The sequence below is a fragment of the Macaca thibetana genome, chromosome 6, assembly GCF_024542745.1.
Source record: "Macaca thibetana thibetana isolate TM-01 chromosome 6, ASM2454274v1, whole genome shotgun sequence".
Lineage (NCBI taxonomy): Eukaryota > Metazoa > Chordata > Mammalia > Primates > Cercopithecidae > Macaca > Macaca thibetana.
The window spans coordinates 2,760,116-2,782,693 of record NC_065583.1 but is presented as its reverse complement, the minus strand read 5'-3'; the positions used below and the strand labels follow the sequence as shown (position 1 = coordinate 2,782,693).

The 22,578-nt window shown below is 42.4% G+C and overlaps 1 protein-coding gene across 4 annotated transcripts in view; it reads left to right on the top strand.

Annotated features, from left to right (window-relative positions):
* Nucleotides 1-18,536, top strand: part of ZFP2 (ZFP2 zinc finger protein) — a 49,422-nt gene extending 30,886 nt beyond the window's left edge. For 3 of the 4 annotated variants that reach the window (XM_050794218.1, XM_050794219.1, XM_050794220.1), the window contains 2 exons: nt 1,170-1,312; nt 13,827-18,536. In XM_050794218.1, the coding sequence (XP_050650175.1) occupies nt 13,904-15,289 (1,386 nt within the window). In that variant the 5' untranslated portion in view covers nt 1,170-1,312; nt 13,827-13,903 and the 3' untranslated portion in view covers nt 15,290-18,536. Of the gene's footprint in view, nt 1-1,169; nt 1,313-9,245; nt 9,421-13,826 lie in introns of those variants that run through there. The other variant, XM_050794221.1, reaches the window with a different exon arrangement.
* Nucleotides 18,537-22,578: the final 4,042 nt, after the last annotated feature.

Here is a 22,578-nt window from a genome sequence, read left to right as displayed (position 1 = left end):
AAGACAGGCATAAGGAATTATAAAAGTATTAATTTGGGGAACTAATAAATGTCCATGAAATCTTCACAATTTATGTTCTTCTATCATGGCTTCTGCAGGTCCCTCTGTTTGGGATCCCTGACTTCCCACAACAGCGTGAGCCACACCGCACCTGGCCCATTTTTTTTTTTTTATTGCATGTCACACTGTATTTTACTCATCATTTTGAATGTCTGCCTTTTTAGCCGGGCATGGTGGCGTGCACCTGTAATCCCAGCTACTTAGGAGGCTGAGGCACAGAGAATCACTTGAACCCAGGAGGCGGAGGTTGCATTAAGCCGAGATCGTGCCACTGCACTCCAGCCTGGGCAACAGAGCAATACCCACTAGTGTGTAGGTTCACCAAATTGTTATTGAACATGTTTTTCTTTATATTCCCTGCCTACGACATTGCCTACATTGGTTTAACTACTTAAACCAATATTTAAGTAGTTAAATATTGGTTGAGTGAATATTGAATGACATCAAGTAGAATTTTCATAAATCTAAGTAGTTAAATATTTGTTGAGTGAATATTGAATGACATCAAGTAGAATTTTCATAAATCTCGTGAAAATATAAATTTGAATTTGTGAAATTCATATCAATACAGATTGGATAATTATTGGGATGAGCGAATGAGTGGGCAGGGCAAAACAGCAAAGATAGAGCCCTCAGTACAGTAACATATTGAGGGGGCCCAAGGGTGCTCTGGCAAAGGTGAGGGGTCCAAGGAGGAGGAGAGAACAGGGTCAAAGGGAAAGAGGAGAGCCAAGGTAGAATATGACAGTGCCAAGTAGGGAATGAAAATGCCTGTTGGACTTGGTGATGAGGGGGTGGCCTGCGACCCAGGGAAGAGCCCATTTAGTGCTGAGAGAAATATGCTGTGAGCAGAGAAGTGAAGGAGAAGCAAGCAAGTGAAGACTTTTAAGTACAGACTGTCGTTTCAACAAGGTCAGCTTCGAAGGAAAAGAAAGAAAGAATAAGAACTCAGAAGAAGCCTGTGGTTTAACAAGAAAAAGACTTGAGTGTATCTAAAAGAGCAGACAGGTGTCCACTGCAGTGGGAGAAACTAAAGAGAGGCAAAAGTTGAATGGAAAGGAGCCTGTAGAACGCAATGATTTGCAAACTCCGGATCTTGTTCTTTCCAGATTTTCTTGGATATTGCCGCCAGATTAATCTGCCATTTAGTCCTCTCATCCTGTCCAAGTCAAGAGGAGAAAGTATTGAGTGAGTGCTGTGCCCGGCTCTTCCGCAACCAGCGTCTCACTCGCTTGACACAAAACGTCTGTGGGTAAGCACTGTTACTCCTCTCATGGTGGAAGACACTGGCTCTGAAAGGTGAACTAGCATGGCAGAATTTGAACACATATCTTTTGTTTTGTTGGTTTTTTACTTTGAGTTTAATGGTAATTCTTGCTTTCTTCCCTTGCCCTGCTGTGAATTCTTATTTCCTACTATATTTAGTAAAACTAGAAACTTCTGTATCCTGGCCTAATTTTCTTTTCAGCATAATTTCTTCTTTTTATACTAAAGTTTTGTCCAGTTGAAAGCTCTGTTAGATTTTTGCTCCTGTTTTACAAAAGGTGAATAGAAATTGCAAATCCAGAAGTGCTATCCCTGGTGCCAGTATTATCATTGTAAACTAGCTAATGTTGAGAAAAGATAGAAATTATTAGTAATGTGGAAAGCAGTGACTTTTAGCCTCTCATTAGTGGTAGTTAGATTTAAATCATGTAATGATGTTCGGTTATGAATGAAACAAAAATTAAGAACATGCATAAAGTATTAGAAACCTACTATCAAAGATTATGTGTAAAAATACAGTTGGGGATTCTAGAATCTTTTTAGCTCTCCAGGAAGCCACCCTAACCATCCCTAAACATGGGAGCCTGCTGTCTGTGTTTCACACATGATTTTGAAAAATGTGGGCAGGTGTGGTGGCTCACGCCTGTAATTTCATCACTTTGGGAGGCCCAGATGGGTGGATCATGAGGACAGAAGATCAAGACCATCCTGACCAACATGGTGAAACCCCACCTCTACTGAAATACAAAAAATTAGCCGGGGGTGGTGGTGTGCACCTGTAGTCCCAGCTACTTGGGAGGCTGAGGCAGAGAATTGCTTGAACCTAGGAGGTGGAGGTTGCAGTGAGCCCAGATCGCGCCATTGCACTCTAGCCTGGTGACAGAGTGAGACTCCATCTCAAAAAAAAAAAAAAAAATTTCAGCCAGATGTGGTGGCTCACACCTGTAATCCCAGCACTTTGGGAGGCTGAGGCAGGCAGATCTCTTGAGGTCAAGAGTTCGAAACCGGTTTGGCTAACATGGTGAAACCCCGTCTCTACTAAAAATACAAAAATTTGCCAGGCATGGTAGCACACATCTATAATTCCGGCTACTTGGGAGGCTGAGGCACAATAATCACTTGAACCCAGGAGGCGGAGGTTGCAGTAAGCCGAGATCACACCACTGCACTCCAGCCTGGGCAACATTTCAGAGATGTACTGGGTAACTACCTCTGTGTATATGTGTGTGTGTCCATGTAAACATATGTGTATACACGTATAGAAACACACACAGAGAATTTATATAGTTAGAGACTCTACCTGCATGCTCACATGAGCCTCACTGATGTTTAACATATACACATATCTTTGCTTCCATTACTAGGAAAACTGATCTAAAATACTATAATGAGTGTAGAAGTATTCAAAAAGGTCATTCTTCCTTAAATAAGACAGGCCCACTGCTGCCCCAGGGCCTCAGCACTGGCTGTTACCCTGTCTGGGAAACTCTCCCTTAGATAGTCCTATGACTTCCTCTCTTAGTCCCCCGAAGTCTTGGTTTAAATGTCACCTTTTCAGTGAGGCCTTTCCTTATGACCCAGTTTAAAATTGCAGACCTTTCCTCTCACCCATCATGTTCCCTATATCCATTTAAATGCTTTTATTGTTTTTCTATAAGGTATACCACTTAAAATACTAAGGATTTTCTTACTATCTTCCTTTCTCTTGCTAAAATATGTTTCATAAGGGCAGACATTTTTTCTGTTTATTGCTATATCCTGAGCACCTAGAACAGTACCTGGGGCTTGATAAGTATTTATTGAATGAATGATTTATCATGTTCAAAAAATCAGTTTGACTGCTATATGGAGAGAATGCATTGTAGGGTAGCAAGAGTTTAAATAGAAAATCCAGACAGATGGGTATAGAAATAGTCTAGTTGGGTGTTAGGAGTAGCTTAACTGTTACCCAGAGGATGGAAGAAATATAAAAGGAGAAAAGAAATAAATCAACTTGCCCTTTTCAGGAAGCATGGGACCTGCTTGCTGCCCAGTCCCATCCCACACACCAATACTGTGCAAGCTCCCAGCCTCTGCTCTGGCTTGTGCCAGCCATATGTACTAAGGGGTCTGTGACAGACCAGACACCTCGGTCTGGAGACGCTTGTTCGTGTCTTGATGAGTATCAAAGTTATATAAATCCTATAAGTTAATGAGGGAAGGCAGAAAAAACATTCCAAGCCATTAAGGGAGTATTGAGTATTTTCAGTATTATTACTCAAAAGTCTTGTTTAGGCAAAAAGGAAAGGCAGAGAGAACTGTATGTTGCTTAATGTAAAATATTAATAATGGTAATGATAACAGCTAATAATCACTGGATCTTTATTACATCCAATCATAATGCTATGTGCTGTATCAATGAGATAGTAAAATGTCAAGGATCTGAAACATTGTTTAATCCTGGAAGAGCTAGTTTCTGACCTATAATGCTCAGGTTCCAAGCCCACAATACTCCATCAGTTCTGAGTAAAGCCACCCTAACCAAGCCCACAGCACTTCATCAGTTCTGAGTAAAGCCACCCTAACGATTTTCATTTTGTAGGTAGACAGTTATATAATTTGGGAAAAAATTTTTCCCCCATCTCAGTTGCCATATTGGTCACACTTTTGAAATAACATTAAATAGTAGTAGTAATAGTAAGCACCTTTTCCTTGGTTCTGTTACTAGAGAGAATTCTTCTAGGGTTTTATTTTTATTCTTGGTGCAATGCTAATATTTTTGTTTTTGAATCAGGAATGGATGAAGGATACCAATTGAATACTTCTGAAGCATCTATCAGGTTGATCATATGACCTATGACCTATTAATATGATAGTAATAGATTCTTAACAGTGAACCATTCTTTATTTCCTGGATAAATCCTTCTTCGTCCTAGTTATACTCTTGATGTCTAAGCAACCAGCATTGTTTAAAAACATTAAGAGTTCTGGCTCTGATATTACAATGACTTAACAGGGTGGGTCTCCTGGTGACAAAGTCTCTTAGTTTTCTTCCATATGAGAATGTCTCTATTTCACCTTCATTCCTGAAAGATTTTTGCTAATATAGAACTCTAGGTTTGTGGTTTTTTCTTTCAGCACTTTGAAATAATTAGTCCACTTCCTTCTGGCATCCATGGTTTCTGATGAGAAATTCAGTTATTCATATTTTTGCCCCACCACCAAGTAGTGTATCAATTTTCCTTGGTTGCTTTCAAGATTGTTTTGTACTTCCATTTTTAGAATTTATTTATGGCTGGGCATGGTGGTTCACGAACGCCTGTAATCTCAGCACTTTGGAAGGTGAAGGCAGGCGGATCAGTTGAGGCCAGGAGTTTGAGACCGGCCTGGGCAGAACACAGCGAAACCCTTTCTCTGCGAAAAATACAAAACTACTTGGGTGTGGTAGTGTATGCCTGTAGTCCCAGCTACTTGAGAGGCTGAAGCACGGGAATCACTTGAACCCAGGAGGTGAAGGTTGCAGTGAGCCAAGGTTGTACCACTGCACTTCAGCCTGGGCGACAGAGTGGACTCTATCTCAAAAAAAAAAAAAAAAAAAAAAAAAAAAAAAAAAAAATTGATTTTGATGCATCTGGGCATGGATTTCTTTGGGTTGACCCTGTACCTATAGGTTGAAGTCTTGTGTCAAATATAAGTTTTTAGCCATGATTTCTTCAAATACTTTTTCAGCACCAAACATTTTCTCCTTCTGTGGGACTCCAGTGAGACAAATATTAGATCTTTTGTTGTTGCCCCATACATCCCTGAGGTGCTCTTCATCTGTATTTTTTCTCGATCTTTTCTGTGTTGTTCAGATTGAATAATTTATTTTAATCTGTCTTCAAGTTAATTATTTCCTGTTTTCACCCTTCTGCTGTTGAACCTATTTAGCAAGATTTCTATTTTCCATATCAATAAATAAATCTTCACATATTAAAAATACTGTAGGGTTGGGCGCAGTGGCTCACGCCTGGAATCCCAGCACTTTGGGAGGCTGAGGCTGGTGGGTCATGAGGTTGGGATATCAAGACCAGCCTGACCAACATAGTGAAACCCCGTCTTTACTAAAAATACAAAAATTAGCTGGGCATGGTGGTGCACACCTGTAGTCCCAGCTACTCGGGAGGCTGAGGTAGGAGAATCGCTTGAACCCGGGAGGTGGAGGTTGCTGTGAGCTGAGATTGCACCAATGCACTCCAGCAGCTTGGGCAACAGAGTGAGACTTCGTCTCAAAAACAAAACAAAACAAAACAAAAACCTGTATATTTTTCACTTCCAGAATTTCCACTTAGTTCTTTTTTATATGCTCATTTTCTTTGCTGAGATTTTATTTCCATTTCTTTAGAGCGTGTTCACTCTACTTGTTGGAACAAGTAAGGCAGCTGCTTTAAAGTCCTTGTAAGATCATGGTATCATCTCACTTGATGTCTGTTGGTTATCTTTTCCCATGTAAGTTGAAATGTTCCTGGGTCTTTATATTCTCAGTGACTTCAAAAGGCATCATGAGCATTTAGGATGTAATGTTATAAAACTCTATGACTTCTTGAAATCCAAAAGAAAATGTTGATATTTCTGTTTTAGCAGGCAGTCAACCTGGTTGAGCTCAGACTACCAAGTCCAAACAGCTTTCTGTGCGTTGTGGTTTCTATGTCAGTTTAGTTGTCAGAGACTTCACATTGTTGCTTGAATCTTGCTCACATGTGTGTCACTCTGTGGCCAATATGGAATTTAAGCAGCAGACCCTCTTATTCTCAGAGTCCATGTATGCTGCTTAGGGGGTCAGATTCAGGCATACGTATCTCACAGGTGAGCCCAGGAGTTCTTAAATAACTTCCAGGGTGATTTTCCCAAATTCTTCCCTGTCTATGTCCGCAGTAGTTTCAGGTTCCCTGTGGCTCTCCTTTTTACTCTTCTGGCTACAGTGCAGGGGCCTGTAGTTGCCCCACTTTGCTGTGACTTCCAGTGACTGTCCTTATGCAGAGCCAAGCAGCAGGAAGACAAAGAGAAGATGAAGCGGGGCTTCTCACTACCCTTCTTGGGACCACAGCTCCCTTGCTTGGGGAAGAAGGACCCTCTCCTCATGGTTTTGGGCTCCTGTCAGCTTGCAGTGGCACTGCTGTTGCAGCAGCCACCAGAGGATTGCTTAGGTGCTGGGGTGCAACAGAACAAAGAAAGGGAAGAAAATAGGCAGTTCCCCCTGCTGTCTCTAAACATTAGAAGTCCTTTTCTTGCTCCATGAACCGGCCTTAGAGCTTTTCCTGGAGAACCTCCTCTGCCTTCTCCTGCCTCAGTGCCTGTTTTCAGATTGCTGTATAAGTTTAATACAGAAGACAGCTGAGGAAAAAAAGGTAAGCTCACCACTGGTTCAGTGGTACTTTAGATTTTGGTCTTCCTCCCCAGTTCACCTGCTACTGTTTACTTTTCAGGGCCCTCAGATAATTGCTTCATGCTTTCTGTTCAGGTTTATCAGTGAAAGAGACATGGTGGAACAGGTCTACTCCACCTTATCAGGAAGAGGATCCGCCACTTTGGTTTTAATTTGATCTTCTTTGTCTAACTTCTTAAGGTGGAAACAAAGGTCACAGATTATGGGCCATTCTTATCTACTGTAAAAACATTTAAAGCTATATAATTTCCTCTAAGCATTGCTTTGGCTATAACACATAAAATATTATCTCATTCCATTGTGATTTCTTCTTTGACCTGTCAGAATTTACAAATTCACTGCTTAATTTTCAGACATAAGGATTTCCCAAATAGTTGAAATGTAATTCTTTAGGTGTCTTTTTTTTAAATTGTAATGTTTTGTGTTTGTGTGTGTGTGTACCACATATGTAACATAAGATTTGCCATTTTAGCCATTTTTAGTGTATAATTTTTTGGAGGCATTTAAATACATTCACATTGTTGTGGAACCAGCACCACTATCCATCTCCAGAACTTTTTCATCTTTCCTAATGAAAACTGTATACCCTTTAAGCAGTAGCATCCCATTCCCCACTTCCTCCGGCCCCTGGTAACCTCTGCTTTCTGCCTCTATGAATTTGACTACTCTGGATACCTCACATAAGTGGAATCATGCAATATTTGTCTTTTTGTGACTGGCTTATTTCACTTAGCATAATGTCTTCAAGGTTCATCCTTGAAGTGGATTCAGCATTTCACTGCCAGTTTTTATATACTCAAACTAACTTCCTCACTCATGTTTATTTTTTGTTCAAATTGAATATCTAAATAACAGCAAAAATGGTTTAGGAGTACTGTTGTTACTGAATCTTTCATATTTAAGACTGTGTTTTGCATTTCTCTGCACATGTATGGAGTGCTGACCACGTGGAGTTCTTGAGTCACGTCAGTCTGCCCTCGGTTCTTGCAGGCACGGCCCCATTGTCTTTCAGCATCCTGTGTTCCTGAGAAAATCTCTTCTGCCAGTTTTTAAAAAATTTGTAGCTAATCTTTTTTTTTTTTCCATAAGCATCAACTCCTCAGAACTTTTAAGTCTAAATTCCATGAAGGTATACTGAATCCTACTATTAAGTTTTCTGTAGTACAAAAATATGTTTGAACTTAAAGTGATTAATATTTTCCAGAATAGCAAATACTTTGCTCTTTTTCTAATTTGATTTTTGAAATACACAGAAGAATGTGTAAAATCTGTACTGTTCAACAAAAACCTACATACTCTTCTAAGCCCTTTATAAATATTAACTAACTTTTGTTCTTACATCAGCACTATAAGATAGGTACCATTTAACAGATTTGGACAATAGAGCACAGAGAGGTTAAGAAACCTGCCCAAGGTGCGGTGGCTCGCGCCTGTAATCCCAGCACTTTGGGAGGCCAAGGTGGGCGGGTCACGAGGTCAGGAGCTCGAGACCATCTTGGCTAACACGGTGAAACCCCGTCTCTACTAAAAATACAAAAAATTAGCTGGCATGGTGGCGGGTGCCTATAGTCCCAGCTACTCGGGAGGCTGAGGCAGGAGAAGGGCATGAACCCGGGAAGCAGAGCTTGCGGTGAGCCAAGATCATGCAACTGCACTCCAGTCTGGGCAACAGAGCAAGACTCTGTCTGAAAAAAAAAAAAAACCTGCCCAAAGTCACACAGCTAATAGTGGTGGAGCTCCAGAGTTCATTTTGAGTTCATTAACTCAAAAGTCCAAAGTTTCATCTTAGTGTTATTGTAACCACTGTACCCTTCTGTTTCTCTGCTTCTCTTTTTAGTTAATAATGATAAAGACAAATGAAGAAAAAAGAAAGCAGGCCAGGCACAGGGGCTCGCACCTGTAGTCCCAGCACTTTGGGAGGCCAAGGTGGGTGGATCACCTGAGGTCAGGAGTTCAAGATTAGCCTGGCCAACATGGTGAAACCCCATCTCTACTAAAAAGACACAATTAGGCATGGTGGTGCATGCCTGTAGTCCCTGTAGTCCCAGCTACTTGGGAGGCTGAGGCAGGAGAATCACCTGAACCCAGGAGGCGGAGGTTGCAGTGAGCCAAGATAGAGCCATTGCACTCCAGCCTGGGTGACAAGAGCGAAACTCCATCTCAAAATAATAATAACAACAACAACAATAATACATAGTAATAATAATAAAGCAGATATCTAGTTACCAGAGCCCAGGTGAAGAAACAGAACATTGCTAGTGCCATGGAAATGCTTGGTGTGCATCTCCTCATTCACATCCTTTTACCTCTCTCTATCCAAAATATAACCATTATTCTAACTTTGTGATACTTCCTTTCCCTCTCCTTATAGTATTGCCATTTATCATTGAATCTGCAAACAATATATTTGGTTTTGGTCTGTTTTAAAACTTTAAATTGAATCTTTTATATATATATATATACACACACACACACACACACATATATATATCATGTGCCTTTGCTTATTCATTCATATTGATATGTGTAGCTTTAGTTTATTAATATTCGCTGTTGTCAGTTATTCCATTGTATAAACACTTGACAATCTTGTTGTCTATTTTTTGATGACAGGCATTTGTGTTGTTTCCAATTTTTGCTGTTGTACACAATGCTACGTGAAGAATCATGAATTCTCATACTGTTGCAAGGTAGAGTTACCTAAGTATATGTACCTAGTAGTAGACTTGCTAAATCAGCCAATGTGCTTGCTCTAGGTTGTACTAAACTATTTTTCAAATGCTTGAATCAGATTGTATTTCCACCAGGAGTATGTGGAAGTTCCCATTACTGCATCTTTCCAAAATCTGAAGCTGTCAGTTTGAATTTTTACGTTTTATTACTTGGGCGAATGTGGTAATGGTATCTTGTTGCAGCTTTAATCGGCTTTCCCTTGGTTACTGTTGAGATTGGGCATCTTTGCTTACGTTTGCAGACCATTCAGGTTTCTTTTTCTTAAGTGCTTATTCAAGTCTTTTGCCCATTTTTCTAGTGGGCTTGGTGTTTCATAAGCGTTATTTTCCAAGTCTCCATTCTAGTTTTTTGTGGGTCATATGTTGCAAATATTTTCTCCAGTAGGTAGTTTCTATTTTTTTAGCTTTTATTTTTATTTTTATATTTTGAGACAGGATCTTGCTCTGTCACCCAGGCTAGAGTGCAGTGGCACCATCTCGACTCACTGCAAGCTCCGCCTCCCAGGTTCACACCATTCTCCTGCCTCAGCCTCCTAGTAGCTGGGACTATAGGTGTGTGCCACTATGCCTGGCTAATTTTTTGTATTTTTAGTAGAGACGGGGTTTCACTGTGTTAGCCAGGATGGTCTCAATCTCCTGACCTCGTGATCCGCCTGCCTTGGCCTCCCAAAGTGCTGGGATTCCAGGCGTGAGCCACCACGCCCGGCCACCTGCTGGTATTTTCATACTGAGTCTGACAGGTCCTCTGTTTGGGGTCACTTGGTGGTTTTGGAGGTGGGGCCTGCTGGACTTTCCACTTTTTCTCTCTTTTCACGTAAGCAGATCAGGTTGGAAGAAATAGGCCTGGTTAATGCATATTTCTTGCTTCACAGGAAAGCTTGTGCCCATAGGCCTTTGGTTGGTTTGTTCAGTGTTCAGCTCTCTCTGTTGACTTTGATCAGCAGTCAAAAAGCTGATTCTCAGGTTGCAGTTCCAGCCCCCTACCCCTTATTTTGTCTGGGATAAGAAATAGGATCTAAGAAAATGGAAGTCTGAGTAGCTGCAAGGTCCTTTTCCAGCCTTCTCTCAAACAGTTCAGCAGATGCCCTTGCCTGTCCCTACCACCAGTTCTCATCTTTAAGGAATGGATATTTAGGAAGTAGTAGGATCCTTTAGGACTGTCTTACCCCTGTGAATAAGTTACAGCCTGCTTAAAGTTTAAGGGGAAGAAACCTCTAGATTATGTCATCCTCCCTTTAAGTTTCATGTATGTTCTGGTACTTTATGTTCCAGAGGAGTATATTCCCAAAGGGTAGTTTACATACTGTATTAGTCTGTCCTCACATTGCTATAAAGAAACACCTGAGACTAGGTAATTTATTCATTTGTTTGTTTGTTTATTTATTTATTTATTTATTTGAGATGTAGTTTCACTTTTGTCACCCAGGCTAGAGAGCGATGGCGCAATTTTGGCTCGCTGCAACCTCTACCTCCTGGGTTCAAGTGATTCTCCTGCCTCAGCCTTCTCAGTAGCTGGGATTACAGGTGCACACCATCACACCCGGCTAATTTTTTTTTTTTTTTTTTGTATTTTTTTTTAGTAGAGATGGAGTTTCGCTATGTTGGCCAGGTTGGTGTTGAACTCCTGACCTCAGGTGATCTACCCACCTCAGCCTCCCAAAGTGCTGGGATTACAGCCATGAGCCACCATGCCCAGCTGAGACTGGGTAATTTATATGAAAAGTTTAATTGGCTTATGGTTCTACAGGCTGTATAGGAAGCATTAGTGCCAGTATCTGCTTCTAGGGAAGCCTCAGGAGGCTTATTACAATCATAGTGGAGGGCAAAGGGGAGCAGGCACATCAAATGATAAAATCAGGAGCAAGAGAGTGGCAGGGGGAGGTGCTACACACTTTTAAGTGTGTAGTCCTCTTCTCACAGGTCTACTAGGCAGTGCCCCAGTGGGGATTCTACATGGGGGCTCCAATGCCACATTTCTCCTCTGCATTGCCCTAGGATCGGTTCTCTGTGTGGCCTCTGCCCCTGCAGCAGGCTTCTACCTGGACACCTAGGCTTTTCTATACATCCTCTGAAATCTAGATAGAGGTTCCCAAGCCTTAACGGTTGAACTGTGTATACCCACAGGCTTTAATACCATATCAGAGCTGCCAAGGCTTACGGCTTGTACCCTCTGAAGCAGCAGCCTGAGCTGTAACCTGGCCCCTTTCAGCCATGGGTGGATCTGGAGTGGCTGGGATGCAGGGAGCAGTGTCCCAAGGCTGTGCTGGGCCCTGGGCCAGGAAACCATTCAGTCATCCTAGGCCTCTGGTGGGAGGGGCTGCTGTGAAGTTCTCTGAAATGCCTTTGAGGTCTTTTCCCCATTGTCTTGGCTTATTAGTACTTGGGTCCTTTTTACTCATGTAAATTTCTGCAGCCTGCCTGAATTCCTTCTCTGAAAATGGGCTTTTCTTTTCTACCACATGGCCAGGCTGCAAATTTTCCACTTATTCCCTTTTAAATATCAGTTCCAGTTTTAAGTCATTTCTTTGTTCTCACATCTGAGCATAGATTGTTAGCAGCCAACCCACCTCTTGTGTGCTTTGCTGCTTAGAAATTTCGTCCACCGGATACCCTAAATCACCACTTTCAAGTTCAAAGTTCCACAGATCCCTAGGGCAGGGGCACAGTGCAGCCAAGTTCTTTGCTAAGACACAGCAAAAGTGACCTTTCCTCCAATTCCCAGTAAGTTCCTCATTTCCATCTGAGACCTTAACCAAGACTTCACTGTCCCTATCACTATCGGCGTTTTGGTCACAACCATTTAACCAGTTTCTAAGATGTTCCAAACTCTCCCTTATCTCCCTGTCTTCTTCTGGGTCTTCCAAACCCTTCCAACCTTTGTCTGTTACCCAGTTATTCCAAAGTCACCTCCACATTTTCAGGTATCTTTATAGAAATTCTCCACTTCCCAGTACCAATTTTCTGTATTAGTCAATTCTCACATTGTTATGAAGAAATACCTCAGACTGGGTCATTTATGAGAAAAAAGGCTTAACTGGCTCACAGTTCCTGTACAAGCAGCATAGTGCCAGCATCTGCTTTTGGGGAGGCCTCAGGAAGCTTACAGTCATGGCAGTAGGTGAGGGGAAGCAGACACATCAAATGGCAAAAGCAAGAGCAAGAGTGAGGAGGGAGGTGCTACACTCTTGTAAATAACCAGATCTCACAAGAACTCATTCATGATAGAGAGGACAGTACCAAGGGGATGGTGCTGAACCTTTCCTAAGAAACCACTCCCATGATACAATCACCTCCCATAAGGCCCCGCCTCCAACACCGGGGATCACATTTCAATATGAAATTTTGGTGGGGACACACATCCAAACTATACCACATAGATTGTTATTTACTTCCTATCATATTTTATTTACTTCCTGTATCATATTTCTTTTTTTTCCCTTTTTTTTTTTTTTTTTTTTTTTGAGACAGAGTCTCACTCTGTCACCCAGGCTGGAGTGCGGTGGTACTACCTCAGCTCACTGCAACCTCCACCTCCTGGGTTCAAGCAACCCTCCCATCTCAGCCTCCCAAGTAGCTAAGACTACAGGCACCTGCCACCATGCCCAGCTAATTTTTGTATTTTTAGTAGACGTGGGATTCCACCATTTTGGCCAGGCTGGTCTTGAACTCCTGACCTCAAGTGATCCGCCTGCCTTGGCCTCTCAAAGTGCTGAGATTACAGCCATGAGCCACCGCGCCCAGCCTTGACCATATTTCTTAATCCTCATTTTGTATCTGTGACCCTCAGACCCAGTGAGACAAGTAACTACTTAAGATGATGTTAAGAGCCAGGGTTTGAATCCAAGTTTGTCTGACTTTGGGTCAGCAATCTTTACACTGTGTCACACTGTGACATTTTAGGAAGATTAATTTGGTGTAGGATTCCTAGGTGGCCTTGTAGGAGGAAAGAAACTGCTGCTAGGAATACCAGGTACAGTGTGCAGGGTCTCCTGATCTGCCTTTCCCAAGCCCAGCTCTTCTGCATCTGTTTCCTTCGTTCCATCTTCTTTATGTAGCACCTACTCCAGTGGCCAGTGCCTTCACTGTGCATCCCTCCTGAAAGGGCTCACTCTTTTCTCTGCTTACCCAGTATATCTGCCATCCCCTGCTTTCAGTTTCCCTGTTATCTGTGGACCAGTTCAGTGTTCTTTCTCTCTCTTCCTATTTCTCTACCTTATTTTGGGTGCATCTTTGAAAGCTCTCAAATGTGCTCAACAGTTATTTTAGTTTGAGAGCTAGTTTAATTCTCTCATTCCCACCTTATGCAGTTTCCAGTCTCCCAGCATAGAAACCAATGTGCACTTGAATTTTTTTTTTTTTCTCAGACTGGGAGACAAGACTTGAAACCAAAGCGCCAACTCTGAAGCCCAATATTACTGAAGATTTATGCCATGGGGTACTAATGGAAAGGGAAGGTGTCTGGCATTCTACTGTAGGGGAAACCTGGGAACCTAATAATTGGTTAGAGGGACAACAGGATAGTCATCTGAGCCAAGTGGCAGTTACCCCTAAGAAAACCTTCACTGAGAGGAGAGTATGTGGAGGTAATGAATTTGAAAGATGTTCCAGTCAGGATTCAATCCTTGATACACAACAAAGCATTCCTATGGTAAAAAGGCCCCATAACTGTAATTCACATGGAGAAGATGCCACGCAAAATTCTGAGTTAGTTAAAACTCAAAGAATGTTGGTAGGAAAGAAGATATATGAATGTAATCAGTGCAGCAAAACCTTCAGCCAGAGCTCATCCCTTCTTAAGCACCAGAGGATTCATACTGGGGAGAAACCCTTTAAGTGTAATGTATGTGGGAAACACTTCATTGAACGCTCCTCCCTTAATGTACATCAAAGAATTCATACTGGAGAGAAACCCTATAAATGTAATGAATGTGGGAAAGCCTTTAGTCAGAGCATGAATCTTACTGTCCATCAACGAACTCACACTGGAGAGAAACCGTATCAGTGTAAAGAGTGTGGCAAAGCCTTCCATAAGAATTCATCTCTTATTCAACACGAAAGGATTCATACTGGAGAGAAACCCTACAGATGTAATGAATGTGGGAAAGCTTTTACCCAAAGCATGAATTTGACAGTCCATCAGAGAACTCATACAGGAGAAAAACCCTATGAATGTAATGAATGTGGAAAAGCCTTCAGTCAAAGCATGCATCTTATTGTCCATCAGAGAAGCCATACTGGAGAAAAACCCTATGAGTGTAGTCAGTGTGGCAAAGCCTTTAGTAAGAGCTCAACTCTTACCCTACATCAGCGAAATCACACTGGAGAAAAACCCTACAAATGTAACAAATGCGGGAAATCCTTTAGCCAAAGTACATATCTTATAGAACATCAGAGGCTTCATTCTGGAGTAAAACCTTTTGAATGTAATCAGTGTGGAAAAGCTTTCAGTAAGAATTCATCTCTAACTCAACATCGGAGAATTCACACTGGAGAGAAACCTTATGAGTGTGTGGTATGTGGAAAACATTTCACTGGACGATCATCCCTGACTGTGCATCAGGTTATTCACACTGGAGAGAAACCTTATGAGTGCAATGAATGTGGAAAGGCATTCAGCCAGAGTGCTTACCTTATTGAACATCAAAGAATTCATACTGGTGAGAAACCCTATGAATGTGATCAGTGTGGAAAAGCCTTCATTAAGAATTCATCCCTTACAGTGCATCAGAGAACTCATACAGGAGAGAAACCCTATCAGTGTAATGAATGCGGAAAAGCCTTCAGCCGGAGTACAAACCTTACTCGACATCAGAGAACTCATACGTGAGGAATGTTTCCACTGGCCCCTACATCATGTTTAACTCTTCAGTAATAATCATATAAGACATACAATGTAGAAACCTAATAAATGTGATGATTGTGGGAATTTTCCAGTTGAAGTATAATATATCAGATAATACCACTGCAGAGAATTCATCTAAAAGTAGAGAAATCTTGATTCAGAAGGTATAACTTACTTTATATCAAAAGCTTTAAGTGGCTAATATAAACAATGAAGACTCATGCTGAAGATAAGTTCTGTTATATCATACTGCACATTCTCCTTTGGCCATCAGAGACTTTACACTGGAGAGAAAAATGTGAGCGTGTTTAACTGGACAGCCCAGAGACCTGGTATGTAGTCCTAATTTGCCACTGCCTTGGACAAGTCACCTACTTCCACCAGGTTATGGTTCTTTATTTGGTAAATGAATGATTTTGGAGTTAGAAATCTTGTAGGTTCTCTGTTAGCTCTAAAATGTTACAACCCTATAAATATAATGAATGCTGGGAAATCTTTGTTCTTTTACAATCTTATGCTGTCTGTATGCTGTCTAGATGCTCTTGTTCCACAGTCTGGTTTCCTTGGATGTTTTTGATCAAAATTATTTAGCTTTACCAATTCCTAGTACCCTTCCATGCCCCTAATCTTCCCCTGCATTGTTACTTTGTCCCCTAACTACAGTCTGGTTTCCATAAATTAATGGAATAAGTATGCAAATCTTAATGCAATAGCATGCTGTTTTGAGTTCTCAATTAATAGTTCTTAAACTGTCATTAAATGATCATTTAGAAAATAACATAGTCCTATAAGTACAAAGGAATCACATACAAATCTTTGTGTCATATTCTGGCTATCAAAGTAGAAAAGAAAAGACAGAGGGACTGAACACTAACAGACATAGCCATCTGACCTATTAACAAAATGTTGAGGCTGGACAAGGTGGCTTATGCCTGTAATCCTAGCACTTTGGGAGGCTGAGGCAGGATGATTGTTTGATTTCAGGAGCTCAAGACCAGCCTGGGCAACATAGTGAGACACTGTCTCTGCACTCCAGCCTAGGCAACAGAATAAGAACTTTGTCTCAAAACAAAAATAACGTTGCAACTCAAAAACATACTCAAAACAATATAGGAAGATTTTATAGATCTATAGTTATTATGGTAGTTAAGATAGCTTTGTTTATTTCACACATTTACCAAGTCCTAAATATGTGTTAGACATGATTAGAAAATCAAAATGAGTAAGATATATTCTTTGGTTTATAAGGGTTAAACTAAAAAAGTGTCAGTATGATAGGAGAGGAAGAATACAAGCAATCACAAAGCAGAATTTAGGAAATTTGGTAACTGACTAAATGTGCTGCTTAAATGAGAAGGAAGAGTCTAGGATGACTTGGAGTTCTTTCTTTGGTAGATAAGGTTGCCATAATTAAAAACACCTATAGTTGCCCAACTTTGCGGGGCAATGATGAGTTCACTTTGCGTACATTTCCATGAGTCTGTGGGACATCCGAGGGAGAGTCCTGATAGCCAGCAGAAAGTGATAGACGAGACACTTGCAGGACTGTCATTGATGGGGTAGGTGGGAAAAAGAAGAAGCAGTAGACGCTAAGTGGAAAAAGCAGCAAAAAGAAAAACAGAAAAATCAGAAGTTGGTGCCACAAAGGTAAAAAGATAGTTTTAACACAGGGATAGGAATATTTAATACTGTAAAATGCTATGGAGGGCAAAGTAAGATAAAAATAGAACTATGTCGGCCAGTTGCAGTGGCTCACGCCTGTAATCCCACCACTTTGAGAGGCCAAGGCAGGCAGATCGCGAGGCCAGGAGATCAAGACCATCCTGGCTAACATGCTGAAACCTCATCTCTACTAAAAATGCAAAAAAATTAGCTGGGCGTGGTGGCGTACACCTGTCGTTCCAGCTACTTGGGAGGCTGAGGCAGGAGAATGGTGTGAACCCAGGAGGTGGAGCTTGCAGTGAACTGAGATCGCACCATTACACTCCAGCCTGGGCAACAGAGCAAGACTCTGTCTCAAAAAAAATAAAAAGTAGAACTGTGTCCTTTTGTTTGGGCTGTCAATTGAAGGCAGATGGCTTAAAACCTGTTTGAGCTGGTTGAAGAGTGGTGAAGTGTTAAAAAGAACTTAGCAGCTTTACTGAGGTGGGAGAGACTCAGAAGGACAACTAGAGGGAGGCTGGGGCTTGGGGCATATCAGAAGAGCTGTGGGCTGCAAACAATGGAAAGCCCAGTCCATGATGGTGTAAGAAAGTAGAGATGTATTTTTCTCACATAACAAATCTGGAGGTGGCTGTCACTTGTTCACAGATAAAACAATTCAGTGTCTTAAGTTTAATGGGGTTTCCATCATGGTTACATCATGATGGCCATAGCATCAAGTAAAGTGTCTGCATTCAAGGCAGGAGGGAGGAGGAGGGGAGCACCAGCAACATCAGTGCCTTTGATGAGGAAAGTTTTTCCCCGAGGCCACTCAGTAGACTCCTGCTTACAGCTCATTGACCACAGCTGTATTGCATGGCCACCTCCTAGCACAAGGAAGGCTGTGGAAAGAAGTATTTAACCTTTCCAGCCTCTATAGAGGAGGCAGGCACAAAAAAGGGGGGTTGAGAATGGTGTTGATGTAGCCATCCAACAATCTGCCAGGAAGTGTTTGTATGATTTAAGGTAGGATTGAGCATGTTCAAAACTGAAAAAAGAGGTGTGGAAGAGTGAAGGTACAGAAAGGAGGGGACATGCAGCTCAAAGTGGGAAAATAAGGTCTGGAACACAGGCGGAGGCTGTAGGGATCTCTTTGAACAGGAGAAGGAAACTTTCCACTGGGAGAGACGGGCATCCACAAACAATGGGTACAGAAGATGTTTGTGGGTGGCAATGGAGTAAGTTCCTGTGAACTCTTAACTGTTTAAACCTTCAGCATCCAGTCTCTGGGCTATGTGACCTCTCAGAGTTAATATTTTGCCAATTTTGAGTCGTTGCCTCCATCCTAGGCTTCAAAATCTTTCATTTTTCCCTTTCTCTCTTGTCCTGTGCTTGTCTTTTGAGCTTTATTTTGCTGCTGTCTTTATCATTTCCATCTATTTTCTACCCATTTCTTTTGTCTGCCTCCTTTCTTCCCCTCTAGTTCTATCTCTTGAGATCATATGGGGAACAAGAAAAAAATAAATAAAATCTGGAGAGGAGGAGACCCTGTAGAAGAGAGAGATTATTAAAAATCTAAGTTCCCAAGGATACGGCTAGTCTGATGTTTTATTCCCCCTTCTTTCCTGTTCTAACTCCAATGGTTTGTATTTGAATATAGGCAAGGAGACCCAGCATGCTGAGTTGAGAACTGTGTGTGTGGAAGGAGGCAGGGGCAGAAGAGTGGAGAATATCAGTGTCAATTATTTGCCCCATCCTCCTCCAGCCTCCAAACTTGGAATGAGGGGAAGGGTGCTGTTTATTTGTGAAACAGTAATAATCTGGACCGATTGGGTTTCTTTCGTGGAATGTTAGAATTAGGACAAAGACACTTGGGTGTTAGAAGATGAAAGCACTAGATAGGAGAGCTGATGCTGACATCTTGGGTCATGTACAAATTTAATTGTAAGCAAAGGAATCCAACCAACTGGGAGGAGTTCTGGGAGTATAAGGGTCTGGGAGGGAGGACCCTTGTTACCATATCCTGTTAAGCCCAAGCCCTTCATTTCAGTGTCCGTTCTCAGGGAGAACTGAAGTTTCAGTAATATATGAGGATTTTTTGTAACTTAAAGTGCAGTACAGCCAGGCCTTGTGGCACCTGGGAACCACCAGCAGCCAAGCACGTGTGCCTGCTCTCTCCCTCTGTCTTCATCCCCCACCCCTCGCCACTGCCACCACCACCACATGGGTTCTGTTATTGCTTTGTCCATCCCCTCACTGGTGGTTGGATTCCTTTGCTTACAACTAAATTTGCACATGACCCAAGATGTCAGCATCAACTCTCATATCTAGTGAACTTTCATCTTCTAACACCCAAGTGTCTTTGTCCTAATTCTAAAATTCCATGAAAGAAACCCATTTGGTCCTGATCATCCTTTTAAGACAAGCCTCACAAGTCACCTTTTCTGGCTAAGTACCCATCCAGTCAGCTGGTGGGAGGAGGCCTTCCATGTGATCACTGGCCATGCAGTCGAACCTATGTGCGGCGAACTAACAGATAGGACCCGTATGTCATGAGTTTTTACTGAGCACCCACTCAGTAGCTGCTAGTGATTTGGACCTCAGAAGGAGCTCATGGTAGGGAAGTCTGAAATAAACCAGGAGTTCGGATGCACTAGGTAGCAAGAAACACAGCACCCTCTGGAACTATAGAGAATTGAGTGACCAAGGTATTTCCTCTCTGGCTGGATCATCATCCAAAAGACTCAAATAGGGCCATTCCCTCCACTTGAGCTCTGTGAAATGGGCCTCTGGGCGTTTAAAGAGGTTACCAGTCAGGGTTCTCTGACAAATAAAAGTGGAGCTGCAGAATATGGTGCCAGTACCCCTCTCCTACATACTGCAGAGCTTCCAACTGCCTGACTCCTGAAAAATATCACAACAGTCTGGAGGAGAAAGGTCTCTGAAATATTTATGAATGCTGAGAACTTAATTGAGGTAGGTTATTTCTCTGCCTGTATACACAGTGGCATTATCTGATGGTCTGTGGTCAAGAGACTCAAGTGATTGGCCTGTGCTGCATGTTATTGTGACAAGGATGAGTAAGACCTTGTTCCTACTCATAGTGTAGTTCATTCAAGCAACTAACATTGAGCTCCTAGCATAAGTCGGCTTCTATGAATTCAGGGTAAATGACGCCTGATCTCTGCTGTCAAGTAGCTCCTAGCACATAGTGCCATAGAGTGAATTAGTTGGGTGAACAGAAGAGGGGAGGAAATGAGAAGGTGCAGGGAAGAATAGGAGTAATGGCAAGAGAGGCTAAGAGAGCATAGTGTATATTCAGGAAATTCTAAGAGGTGTATGATTTAAGCAGAGAGTAGAAGTCAAGAAGTGGGAAGAAATGAGGCTAAAGGAAGATCTTATTACATCACACTGCAAAGGTCCTAACAGGGCTTAGCAAACGGACCCCAGGAATTACTGGCTAGTAGCCACTGTCCTGGGGAAGAGGAAACAGTCTGGTGATGCAGGTCTTGGTCAAATGTAAGTGTTCATTTGCATATCCATAGTTAATAGAGCAGAAGGGAAGGGGGTTCTCCAGACCACATTTTCACCTCCTTTCTCTGAGGAGACTGGTTCCTAATGAGAATCCTTGACAGAAGCGGGGCCTTCCTCAGTGAACGCTCAGAACAATATAGTGTGTGAGTCCTGGCTAAAGCCAAAGGGTGTGTCAGGCATTGTATCACAGGTGTCACTGCTGCTCTTCGGCTTGAATAGCTTTTTTGTTTGTTTTAGTTGCCTGTGGAAGGGCACTCCTAGCAGACTACAGCATCACCAGGACAAACAGGTCAGATAAATGAAGGTTTTATTACTGTTTTCAGTTCTGGAAGACTTGGCCCTTTGTATGTCAGTTCTTTGCCATCTGGGTGACAAGTAATAAGAGCACTTTTGAACCTTCCAACATCAACAGGAGAAGGACTCCTGGTTCCAAGGACATGGGACCTGAGCAAGGCACTTAACAGATCAGTGCCTCAGTTTTCTCATTTATTAATAGGACAAACCTCAGTTTTTGGTTGCATTAGATAATGTAAAGTGCTTATAAAAGTGCCCAACATGGCCAGGCGCGGTGGCTCATGCCTGTAATCCCAGCACTTTGGGAGGCCGATGCAGGTGGATCAACTGAGGTCAGGAGTTCAAGACCAGCCTAACCAACCTGGAGAAACCCCGTCTCTACTAAAAATACAAAATGAGTGAGGCGTGGTGGTGCACGCCTGTAGTCCCAGCTACTGGGGAGGCTGAGGCAGGAGAATCACTTGAACCCGGGAGGCAGAGGTTGCAGTGAGCCAAGATTGCACCATTGCACTCCAGCCTGGGCAACAAGACGAAACTGTGTCTCAAGAAAAAACCCAAAAAAACCTGCCCAACATGTAGTTAGTGCTCAATACATATTATATTCCTGAAAACAATAATATCCAAACTCCTGAGCATAGCACCCAGAACCCTTCCGTATCTTAGAATCATTAGGCTCTCAAAGCAAATGCCTTGTAGAAAGGTTATATAATTGTGGGAGGCTACTTGTAATTGTGGACTGCGGTCATCGCCTCCTCATTGGTTTTCCTGTATCCCCTCTAGCCCCACCACTGTCTGCCCTCCTTGAAGCTGACCGGTGCTTCTATCAAAATGTGCCCAGCCATGTCACTCAGTTTCGAATCTACTCATTTCCAGGCACACAGAATAAATCCAAATTTCCTTCCTTCAAGGCCTGTAGTTACCCCTGCAACACCATCTCGCACTCTTCCTTGTTCACTAGGCCCTCGCCAGTCATACTGACCTTGCCAAGCCTGGAGTTGACCAAGCACACTTCTCTCTGGACAGCATTTCTGTTGCCTCCGTTTAGAAGGCACTTTACCCACACGTTCACATCGTTTCCTCCCTCACTGTATTCACATCTCTGCTCAGATGTTACCTCCTCAAAGAGAACTTCCAAAACTGCTGCTTGAAATAATTCTCCGTCCCATCACACCCTGACCCCTAACAGTAGTGTTATCACTATCCGATAAGTATTTTCTACTTGTCTGACCCCTCCTCTAGTACAATTAAAACTCCGTGAGTGCAGGGGTTTCACAGCCATTTCTCCAGCCCCTGGACTCTGGGTTCTCACTCTCCGGGGCCCAGTTTGAGTGACCTGGAGTCACGAGGGAGGGGAGAGAGAAGGGTTACCAGCCATACTCACACAACATCCCCTCTGGTGCTTTACGGGGTCCCTGGGAACTGCTACAGGGGCTGCCCCTGGCCTTGCCAAGCACTTGACACATAAGTGCTCCAAAATGTCTATAGAATGAAATCTTCAATAAAACTCCAAACAGAATGCTGTAGTCACTGACACTGCTTCCTAAAACGTGGCCAACGATTCCGAATGTGACAAACGGGTCACGTTCCTGATTTTTTTTCACCACCCACAAAGTTAAAACCCTCTCATCTTTCCTTCCTGAGCGCCATGCAAATTACCTATTCAAAAGCAACCAAGTATCTCCCGTTGGATATTCTTAGGCATCATCTCATCCTTGCCAGTCTCTGCAAAATATGGTCAACAAAAATAAATACCACCTTCTAAATACCACCCAGCTGTCCAGGATGCAGACTTCCTGGTATCCAGG